At 36.1% G+C, this 12,106-nt stretch overlaps 1 protein-coding gene across 4 annotated transcripts in view; it reads right to left on the bottom strand.

The window, feature by feature from the left end:
• Window positions 1–12,106, bottom strand: part of EHBP1 (EH domain binding protein 1) — a 255,492-nt gene that overhangs the window by 152,881 nt on the left and 90,505 nt on the right. For 2 of the 4 annotated variants that reach the window (XM_087716798.1, XM_014064362.2), the window contains exons 6-9: window positions 7,291–7,472; window positions 5,515–5,654; window positions 2,525–2,629; window positions 1,693–1,815 (exon numbers count right to left, since the gene is read on the bottom strand). In XM_087716798.1, the coding sequence (XP_087572924.1) occupies window positions 1,693–1,815; window positions 2,525–2,629; window positions 5,515–5,654; window positions 7,291–7,472 (550 nt within the window). The remainder of the gene's footprint in view (window positions 1–1,692; window positions 1,816–2,524; window positions 2,630–5,514; window positions 5,655–7,290; window positions 7,473–12,106) is intronic. The other 2 variants (XM_087716799.1, XM_087716800.1) reach the window with 1 other exon arrangement.

Here is a 12,106-nt window from a genome sequence, read left to right as displayed (position 1 = left end):
CATCCGTTTAAAATAGACCATTTCCTAGAGGCATATCAAGGTCCCTTAATAAAGGGAATATCAAGGTCCCTTAATAAAGAATATGTGGAATTCTACAGATGAAGTCTTGATACTCAATTCATAATATTTATGACAAGTATGGCTTAAAGGAAGAACACAAGAACCATTCATACAAAAATGAAGTAATCAATTGCTTAATTATTATCTCAAAAAGCTGAAAGAACCCCCCCTCCCCCCGATTTAGCACATCATCAAAGACATGAACTGAATACAGAAAAGTGATACAGACTTTTAAAAACAAAATAAAAGAATAAGAAAACAAAAAAGAATGGGAAGGAGGAAAGAGAAGGGTGTTCAAAAACAATCTGTATATTTAAACAATCAACCTCTTGTAACATTTAGCACTTATATTGTTCTTTAATCTTCAAAATTCTTTACAAACATTAACTAATTAAACTAAATCCTTCTGTCAAATGTAGATACAGCAGAACTCTGGGATGTATTACTAATCCAAGACACAGTTAAAAGGGAAATACTGCTGCTGTTTAGACTAGTTAAGCCTCCCTTAAGTACTACAGAGTAACAAAGTTATCTTATAAGCATTAGCTAGAAGAGCCTTCCCTAAGCATCGGCCTCAGTTTATGAGCCAGTAAGTTTAATAACAGACAGCACTTCAGTCTATCTTCCCCAGCCATCATAACTCATGCAGATATCACTAACTATATCTACTGTAAGAAAAATCCTATGTCCAGGAAAAAATCCAAATATTAAGCACAGATGAGGATGTTCCATAGTAGAATAAGGCTTGCACTAGGAACTCTGTGTATGCATGTCATCTTTCTCTAATATCAACTTTATGTATCTGATGTTGGAGGCCAGTCTCCTACTGTAAAGCCTGAGATTTAAAATCATCAAGAGGCTTAGTAGTTAGATATTACACTCAACAATTAGAACATTGTAGAATACAGTATGGTTGTATTATGATCATATTTCATATCTTGGTATGTATTTATCACTTCAGAGAGAAGCAAAGACTTGCCTCAATCCCATGCTTGATCTTGCAACAGCAAGAAAGTGTTCATCCATCATTGCTGTTCTACACAAACCTCTCCTCCATTTTTTTATATTCATCTTACTAGTATAATGTTAGAAGGAGTCTCTAATGGAATGGGGGTAACTAGGCAGATAGTAGTACATATATGGCAAGATGAGCAGCAAATAAATTGAATAAACAATCATACATTTTTTAAACTAATAGACAATAATTTCTCATCTTGGCCAATAAAAGACTAAGGAACAAGGGCAGATTTAGTATCAGCCTGAAGTGCAATTTTTAGTACATACTTAAAATTGAGTTAAATCAAACACCAAATAACTTTAAAATATTGATTATTATTACTAGAACATAAAATATTACATAAGCTTTTATTAAATTGTCCAGGCATGTCTAGAAAGAGAAAAATGATTTGATCAATCACTGATCTAAAAGGCTACTTCAGATTGAAGAATTCCATCATGAAGCTGCACCTTAAGCATGCTGTGGCTGAATATTTAAATTGAAAATTATCAGCACATACAGTAAGTAACATCGAATAAACTTTTAGAAAATAAGAAGTAGGAAGTACACATAGTTTGTGATCTTGTCACAAAGTATAGCACAATCCAAAGATTATACATGGCAAAATTAAATACCTTCGATATCAGTGTCTCCAAAAGGATTCAGCTCTGACCTATCAGAATCTACAAATGGATTTGATCTTGAATTTGCCAAATCTTGCTCCTCTTCATCCAGGAAACTAAGCTTGTTGATAAGTTCTAAGAAACCAAGAAAAACACCTTTCAGTACACATTTTATACTTTCCTTTAGGATTAAAAATAGAATGTTTAAACGATCTCCAAATACTTATCTTAAGTACTACGTATTCCTTTTAATAGTGAATTGTGACACCTTTTCTACTGCTAAACTAAACTGTTATATTTATAGTACACCAATGTTTCCAGCTTAGTAACATGAACAGAAGCAAGTGCAAGTTTATTATATGACTGTTTAAATGACCTGGAAGGCTGTAGCAATAGTTTTTAGAAAGAAAAAATGCCAACTTAAAGAAATTCAATATATAAAGGTAGTAATTTCTCCGTTACTAAGCTGGAAGGCCCACATGCAGCATACAAATTACCTCAGAGAAAGAATGCAATACTTCCAAGCATAAGTAATGGCAGTTCTGAGCTCGGTTTAGCAAATGGAAGATCTGACTACAATTGCAATCTTTTCTGATCAATGACCACACTGGAGGGGCTGATGGGAACATGAATCCAATAATATCTGAAGGCCATCGTTTCCTCACCTTGGCCGATGAACGCACCATATCTTGTTGCATATTCTTGACTGTATGCAACAAGACTGTAATGGACACCAAGCAGGAAGCACAAAGCTACAACCAACACTTGAATATGAACAGATACTAAGGAGCTCACAGTAAAATGCAGACATGCCAGAAACAGAAAAGGAGGAAAGCTCATAGACCTTCAGAAGAACTGGCTGATTTAGTGGACAGCATATTTGTATGCTTTATGCAGTCATCTTGATCTTCATCTAAGCTGCTCAGAGCATTCAACTGGTTTACAATTTCTGTAAACAGAAGCCAGTCAAGACAACTGTGAGGTAAGGTCATTTAATGGAAAAGGAATACAATACATGCTGTTATTAGGAAAAAGAGAAAAGGAAAAGAAAAACAAATGTTAATTTAGGAATACATTCCAGACTGAACAATCATAATCAATATATCTCTGTACTTTCATGAGGGCTTTTCCATATTCTAGAACAGTGTTTCTCAACCTTGGCAACTTGAAGATGTCTGGACTTCAACTCCCAGAATTCCCCCCAGCGAATGCTGGCTGGGGAATTCTGGGAGTTGAAGTCCGGACATCTTCAAGTTGCCAAGGTTGAGAAACACTGTTCTAGAATGTGGAGCCTCAGTGAACGTGAAATATATTTTAATTAACAGAATTATCTTGTACACATTCTACACTAAAACAAGAACTAATTAATAATAATTAAAATAGTGAAATATAATATTTTAATTAAGGTAGCACAGACACACAATTAATCTTGCCAAATAAAGCATAGACAGATTGCCTTGCCATGCAGATCTGGAAGAGCAAAACAAATGTCCAGGGCTGATTCCTAAGTTTTACTTAACCTATACCCTGCACTTCTAATCTTTTTAAGGACAACTTACAGCTAATAGATCCAATGGTGTAAGAGCTATAATATAAACTGAACATTTGATAGTACCCTGTTTTCCCGAAAATAAGACCTCCCTGGATAATAAGCCCAATTGAGCTTTTGAACATGTGCGCTAAAATAAGCCCTCCCCCCAAAATAAGCCATTCCCTAAAATATTGCATCATGGCAGCAGCCATGAGGTGACTACGCTCGCCACCTCCTGCACTTCAAAAATAATAACACCTCCCAGAAAATAAGGCTAAGCGCTTATTTCAGGGGTCAAAAGAAAGTAAGACACTGTCTTATTTTTGGGGAAACATGATATGCAGTATGTGTTTGACACAATCCATCTGATCTATATGGTAAAGTTGTTCAAGTGTGCAGGCAATTAAGGAAGTGACTGGAGGAAAGGAGAAGCGGAAACATCAATTTAGTTTAATTGCTATAGTTTTTCACAGAAGATATATGGAACCTTCTTTTCCCATAATGCAGTATAGCAATGCCATATAATGACTTCAACAGCTGAATATCATATATATATATAATTGCCACCAAGAGAGAGGACAAGGATGAAAGGTAAGGAAATCTATATGCATTTGTTTAATGTTCATAATTTTTTTTTAGTTGAGCATTTGGGAGTCATTTGGGAAACAGATTGACAGAGACTGAGATTGACAAAGGCTCTAGTGAAGAATGAAGGAAGGCATACGTGGAAAACTACAACATGGAGAAATGCTAAGAACATGAAGGAGACGTAACAGAATGCATCAATTCTTTCTGGAACAAACAAGAAATTTAAGATCATCTCATTTATCAGGGAGTTTGTGGTAAAATTATAAAAACATGCTTATGGAAAACAATATTAATAAAAGAAACTGCTTTTGGTGATATCTTTTACATTCAACTTGATTTATGAAACTCTAATAACAGACAAAAGTAATTTACTGATATAGACAAATCTTTCACTATCTACTTTATCTCTTTTTAAAAAATGTTTCCTATTACCAGTAGACACATACACTGTATATTCCCAAGACTGGAATATATAATACTGTAGAAATAGAAATATTTTTTTCAAGGAGATTACAAAATAATACTTGATAGGTGGAACATCAAAGAAAGTAGGACATTGATGTTACTCCAATTGCAAATACTTTTACTGGGTTACATGTTAAATTATGGCGCATCTTAGTAGTAATTAGAGGTTACTCCAACTCTCATTTTAAAAAATAGTATTCCAGTATGTGGCCAGATCCAATTCAGAGTGTGTGTTATCCAGGAAGTGCTTTAGAAGGATATAGACTGAATTAAAAAGGCTACTGGGAAATTTTCAAGAAGAGACATGGATTGCAACTCCATCAAAGTTACATTTTATTTCTTTTCCTCTCTTTCATGAATACCTTTCCCGGAACTGAGCTCTATATTCTCTTGAGGTGGAAAATATTATTCTCTTGAGGTGGAAAATATTGTTGTGCCTTCTGTAGGTTGAAGTCAGTCAGTCAGTCAGTCAGTCAGTCAGTCAGTCAGTCCCTCTCTCTCTCTCTCTCTCTCTCTCTCTCTCTCCCTCCCTCCCTCCCTCCCTCCCTCCCTCCCTCCCTCTCCTGCATACACAAACACAACACAAATCTGTCCTCATATACATTTGTCAACTATCTTGTGCTGTCAGGCTTATCATCCTTTTTATTACTTCACATTAACACTGCTGGATAAGATAGATTTTCTACCTGTTTCCTTTTGTATGCAGAACCAAGTTATCCAGCTATGTTCTCAAGATATGGAAAATTATTATAACTGTTTGATTCAGCTCAAGAACTTATAATATTAGCTTAAATTTAGATCTACTAGGCAGATAGCTTAGTTCTTCCTGCATTAGTAAACTGTAGAAGCTAGGGGGATTATGAAGGCTAATGGCCTGAAAGCATGTATTCCATATTTCAATACTCCTGCAAGACTTTAGTACACACTGAAATAAATATACAGAAACCTTATTCCTTCAAATCATGAATAACTTTTCTTTAGTCCATGGAGTCAAAAGAGAGCGAATCAGTGACAAAAATAAAGACTGTTTAAATGTAGTATTTATGGCTCTTTTGAAGTTAACCCAAAGGAGCATGAATCCTCCCTTACTTCACACAATGACACCAATCCATGTTTTAGATTAATTTTTTTGTTCCTAATTCAAATAGTACAAACCTACATTATTTTCAAAAGAAAAGTGGTCAAAAAGAATAACGACTTTCAAATTAAGTTTATAAGCAAAGTCATACATATTCGGGGAAGAAACAAACCTGTAATTTTTGCAGCCTTTTCTTCCTGGTTTACTCTATTTTCTTCATCATCTTCATTATCTTCCTCAAAGTCATCTAAATTTCCAATATCTGCTTGCTTCATACTCATCAGACTTGCCAGGCTCTGCATATCTTCATCTCTAATAATAATAATATAATAATGGTTGGATCTGTAGATATATTACGCCAACACATTACAACATCCTAGGTTCTTAGAAGAACTTGATACGTATGAAGGCCAACACAAGCTAAAGATTTCACATTTTTGTGTATATAATAATAGATTCCTTTAACATCATTAAACAACAACATTTGCCTATCCCAGGTCTTTAAGAAGGACTCGATAGGTGGATAAAAATGCCAAATGCAGTCTAAACATCTGGTTGACTGTGTGAGCAAGTATAACAATAATAAATGTTTAGCCCATAATAAGTCAGAAGTAGTTACTTCATTGTTGTTACAAAGAAACAAGCATGAATAATTGAAATTGCAGTAGCTGGAGATGGAAGGACCAATAAAAAATAACCAAAAAAAGTAGGGAAATACTATATAAAGGCACAAATAGAGCAAATATGGAAAATCATAGAGGTTGGTGTGCTTGATGTTAATTCAAAATATCTGGAAAAGCAATTGGGTACAAATAGAATGGATAAAATTTCAACTCACCAATTACAAAAAGTTTTATTACATGGTACAGTCAATGTATAATTTATGATGTTATCTTTAGCGTCATAGATCCTCGAAAAGGATCTGATAGTCAAAGAACCAAATCCAATCAGACCTATCTGGCAGATTGTATGTAAATAGTGTAACAACTATTACCACTCATAATAATAATAATATCAGCATCATCATCATCATCATCATCATCCTACTAACATCAAATTAATTTGTTGCTTCAATATGCCTTTCATTTACAGCATCTTGACAGATCTGAACTAATGTCTATTTCCTCATATGACAGGTTTCCTGTCTGCTGAATTTTGATACAGTGTTTTTCAGAAAACAAATTAATTCTAACCATGATATACAGCTGCATCTTGAAAGGAAGACTATGAAGGCTTATGGGGGAAAAAAAGGTATAATTTTTACTAATGAAAGGAACCTCAAAAAGGTATTGTGCTGGGGCAGCAAGTTATATAAAACATTATAATGAAAATAATTAGCAATGATATAGGGCTTCCTCTTACAGTATGTGTTATAGGCATTATCTTTCTAATTTTTACCAATGCTCTAGGTTCATATTGTTGTCTCATATTATGACTCTGTGGTGAAACTGAAATAATTGTTCATTCAAGGCCACACCTGAGGTAGTAAAAAACCAGAAATTTCTTTCCCACAACTCATGCCCTCCACCCACTGCCCTGCAAAAAACTAGACTGACAATCAATAGTCTCTGTAGGATCTGTGGGGTTGAATGTGGTCCACTTTCAGCACTTTTATGGGAGGCTTAAGGATAGCAGCAGAGTTGATAATGCAAAGCAGTCTTGACTAGTCATAGAGACAGATAGGTAGAAAGGTAGGCAGGTTGGGGATTATCTACTTGGGAAGGGAGCAGTGCCTTTTGGGAGTCATTTTTTAAATGCTTATTGAGGACTTACACAGTGATTCTCATACATTTTGTACTTTGAATTGCTTGAAACCATACTTTTCACACATTTTTAACAACCATGCAAGGGAATTTCAGTGTTGTGGTTCAAGAGAGCTGGGAAGCTCAAGAAAGGCTCTCTGGAACATATAAAAGAGCAACGGAGTAACACGTTCTGCAAAACTTACGTGGCTTTTCCTTCTCTTAGGAAAATACATGATAATGAGAACTGCAGGGTGGCTGAGAGAACTTTCTTGGTCAAAGGCCTGAACTTTAATTTGACATCTGTCTGTGTTGGCATGGGGCTTGCATATTGTTTCATGTTGATATTGCTGGTAGCAAGGGCTTTCCGGCGTCCAGAAGGAGATTCCTTAAAGAAAAAAAAAAGACCCCTCTCGTTATAGTTACAAAATAAAACATATGATTATACTTTATTTAATGTATGCCCTACCTTTGTTTTCCGTGAAGATTTCTACCTAATCTCTGATCAGATCTAGATCCGATGACATTTTGACAGTGGTTTTCAATTTGTAATTAATTGGGCTAAAATCCTATTGAAGTGTAATATGAGCTAATTATTTGTTAATAGAATGCTGATTCACATTTACATGCATGAAAAAAAGATGTTCGCTCACTGGTTTTCAGGACATATCCCATCATGTATGTTGCCTTGCATGTCCTACCAGGTTATTTTCATAAAACAAGACCAAAGCAGTTTATTTTGAGAGCACTAAATTCCATGATCCCTCTTTTGCTTTTACAGATCACCAGAACCTCATCGTGTTCTTTGACAGCAACAACCAGGGAGAGGAGGGCTCACATTGTTTGTGTTGAGTTGCATCTGTTTAACTTGATCAGCTAGGTTTATTTGCATATCCTTAAGTTCTTTTGAGAGACTTAAATCCTTCTCAAGTGTTCAGCGTATTTTTGAAATTCACTCAAAAGGAATCTACATGCACTAATAATTCTGCATAATATTAGCGTGCATAATCGGATAGATAAGGCTAGTTTTTTAAAAAACAAGATATCCTTCAGGGATGACATATTACATTTGGACTTATTTTACTAGGCAGAAGTCTCAAGCACTTTAAGGAAAGACTATTTGAATGTGTGAATTGAATTAGTATATTTTATTCAGGGCAAATAATAACCACAGCAAGAGCATATAGTAAACCCTCTGTTCAGTACAGCAGACTTCAGATTTTATAGACAAAGTCTGCCAGATTTTCTTCCATAAAAAAGTCAAGATGATCAACAGTAAATAAAATCTGTTCTTTGGAAGATCAGTCCAAACAACGTTTGCCACTTCTGCTCATAAATACCATTTTTCTTGGGATCCTTTTTTGGGGAGGGGGGGCGATATTCTGGAAATACTTAACCAGGGTGTCACAAAACTGTGTATCTGAAGGTAAAGAAAGAGGGCCAAGTTTGAGTCAATCAACAGTCCTCATTGGATATATTAGTGAAAAACATGTTGTAATGCAACAGTGTCAGATAGTTAATTGCAAAATACAATGTTAAGTATCTTGTATCAGTGCATATTATGGGCACTGAAAGTAAGAAAATTGTAACTGAGACAAAAATATATGAAAACAGTTCAGGAAGTATCATTTCATGAAATAACGTTGCGGTGGTATATTCAGCAATGTGTGTGTGTATATGGAATGGAACGAGAATACACACACACAGACACTAACATAAACATTGCTGAACATACCAACGCAATGTTATATATAAAAAAACTTTGGACAAAGCTTTGAATATTAGCCCCGGAGGAGACAGAACTTTGAGGAAAAAGTTAAATAGCTGCATAAATAATACAAAGACCTCGTATTATCACAGATGTAAAATGACAATGAGACTGGCTTGTTCTGACAAATTATCAGCGAAGAGATGATCTCAGTGTTGGTGCAAATGCTGACAGATTGCATAGATTAACATCAGTCATTATAGCAAGTCATTTCATCCAAAAGAGCTGAAAGACATTATGTACCAACTCCTATTTACACAGTATTAATTCAGAGATGGCAGAGTTTATGTTGCTTCTTTTAATGACTGATTCTTCAGTCACTTTTGTCTGAATTCAGCAGATTATCAAACTGAAAAGCTGCAGGTATCAAAAGAAAACATGAAGATATTTCTAATCTTAGGAACACTTCTATTTACCCATCTCAAGATACTGTATGTTATCAAGGAAATATAGTAAAATATTTTCAACCACAGATATATTAGCTGTTTAACTCATGGACTGGGGATCATTCTGGCAACTAAAAGACTTAATAGAAATATATTTTTGACATAGATGATAGCTGTACAAGTAGTCATTGAGTTATGACCACTTGTTTAGTGGTTATTCTAAATTATGACCTCACTGAATGTGGGAATTTATGACTGGTCTGTAAAGTTACAGTGTCTCCATAAAAAGTCCCTGGCTTGCAACTACAATGTTCCAGCTCACATGAACACAATTTTTCTAACATTTCCTGCAGTTTCCCACAAGCTAAGTTGCTCCCACCCCTGGTACTTTTTTACCTGGCACGTTCCAATCCCCCCCCCAACACACACCATGGCACCCAGTTATGCTCTGGAGCACCTGCCTGCAGCATTGCTTGCACCTGCATATGTGCCCACACAGTCCAGCGTTCTTACCTGTGGACACCCTTCCTCGCACCCCGCACCCCAGTCCCACCCCATAGCACTTGCCAGCTTCCTTGCCTGGGACTCCTGCATCTTCCAGTTTAACAATCCCCATGTCCTGAGGCTAGGATAGCAATCTGGACTGTCAGATTGCCATCATTAATCATATAATGTCCCACTTTACTATTGCATCGCTTAGTGATGGAAACTTCAGTTTCGACTGCTGTCGTGATCCAAGGACCACCTGTGGTTGAGAACGTATGTAATAAACCAGACAGCAATATACTCAGAAGCTATAGCAATAGCAATAGCAGTTAGACTTATATACCGCTTCATAGGGCTTTCAGCCCTCTCTAAGCAGTTTACAGAGTCAGCATATCGCCCCCACAATCTGGGTCCTCATTTTACCCACCTCGGAAGGATGGAAGGCTGAGTCAACCCTGAGCCGGTGAGATTTGAACCCGCTGAACTGCAGATAGCAGTCAGCTGAAGTGGCCTGCAGTACTGCACTCTACCCACTGCGCCACCTCGGCTCTAAGCTTTTAAGCTGTAACTTAAAATTAATTTTACTGCAGTTTGGAAAGCTGTCAAAATTAAAATGCTGGCAAATGGCTAGGGGGAAAGAAACTGCTTTGTAACATGGATATGGTCTTGAAGGATTTGGGTTAAATGAGTAATACAAAACCATATGGAAGGCTGGCAAAGAGGAAGCAAATGAAGAAAATGGATGCAGTTGTTAGAGGAAGATGAAGGAAGGTAGATGTCATCATAAGCCAGAAACTCTTCAGGGGATGACATCTGCACATCTTTTGTTTTTTCCGCTTTCACTTATCTAAGTGCTATAGGGGCATTTACTATTATTACTATTTTGTTACTAGGCAACCAGTGCCTCCCTGAGTTAAAGCCACTTCTTTCCCAAATTTCATTCTCTTGGTAATCATGGGTTCCAGATTTTGGATGTATTCCATAAGTTAGCCCATTTCAGGTACCTTGTTTCAAAAATGATTGCCCTATAATGCAATGTTTCATTCAAATAAAGGTTATGGAAAATAGCAGTGGCGAAATTCTTTTTTTTTTTTTTTTTACTACTGGTTCTGTGGGCATGGTTTGGTGGGCATGGCAGGGGAAAGATACTGCAAAATCTCCATTCCCACCCCACTCTGAGGCCAGCCAGAGGTGATATTTGCCGGTTCTCCAAACTACTCAAAATTTCTGCTACTGGTTCTCCAGAACCAGTCAGAGCCTGTTGAATTTCACCCCTGCAAAATAGGGTTGCAGAGGTATATAGATGAATGTAGTAGAGTACTATTTAACACAATAATCTCATGTATGAATGTTTTTCTAGGCTTGAAGAAATCTCAGATTGAACAGACATTCAATCTGTTAAATGAAGGACGTATTGTACTTTTATTTAGATAACACTTAACAAATTGTAAGTAGGGTTTTTCTCCTTTTTTGACTTATCAGTCAGGATTATCTTTTTTATAATTATACAGGGTTGTTTAGAGAAGGTGGAGAAAACCACAGAAAAGTATGCATGCATGCATTCCTTTATGGTCCACTACATTATGATATAGGCAAGGCAATTAGACAAATGCTAGAAGCAGATATTTGCCTATTGAAAGATCTGATTCATTTCGGCTTGATAAATCAATGGTTTATCAGATTGAGAATGTATTGGATAATACTATATTTTCCTTAAATTATTTTTCAACTATACCTTCTTGTCAGAAAAATCAGGTCCTGCTAAAATATTCTCTTCCCTCATTAAATAAAGGCCTCAGTTTTTCAGTGAGTTTAGAGGACCATATATAACATTACTTCATATGTCTGTAGTTTTCTGGCAAGGTTTTTATAATGTGCGTTGCTATTGCCCCCTTTCTAGGACTGAATGAAAGTGACTGGCCCTAGGTCACCAAGCTGGCTTTGGGACTACAACTCATGGTCTCTCAGTTTCTAGCCTGCTGCCTTAACTACTACACCAATTTGGCTGTTATTGGTATTATTCCCAAATAAATAAACATTACAGAGATAACTTTAGCTAACTATGAATAAGCACATGAACAAAAATTACATAGCAGTGGCCTGGTTACTCATAACAATCTCATTCCAACGAACTATGGGTGATAGAACATGGATCAAGTTTCACAGATATAGATTTGTCTCTTCCTCTCTTCCCTCCTACCTGCAATCATTTCCCCTGAAACAGAATATAGATCAGATTCATATCTTAGTCTTAGTTATTAAGTAGTGGCTAAACTATACTTCTGATCTGAACATCACAGGAAACTGTGATACAAAATATTATGATATCTTTGCTAAAGTTGAGCATAACCACAGAGGGAAGGGTAAGAAAAATACATTCTC

Source organism: Thamnophis sirtalis, unplaced genomic scaffold, assembly GCF_051295495.1.
Source record: "Thamnophis sirtalis isolate CommonGarterSnake01/CBP01778 unplaced genomic scaffold, rThaSir2_p1.2 scaffold_5, whole genome shotgun sequence".
Taxonomy (NCBI): Eukaryota; Metazoa; Chordata; class Lepidosauria; order Squamata; family Natricidae; genus Thamnophis; species Thamnophis sirtalis.
The sequence above is the reverse complement of the archived record's forward strand: the minus strand, read 5'-3'. Positions and strand labels throughout refer to the sequence as shown.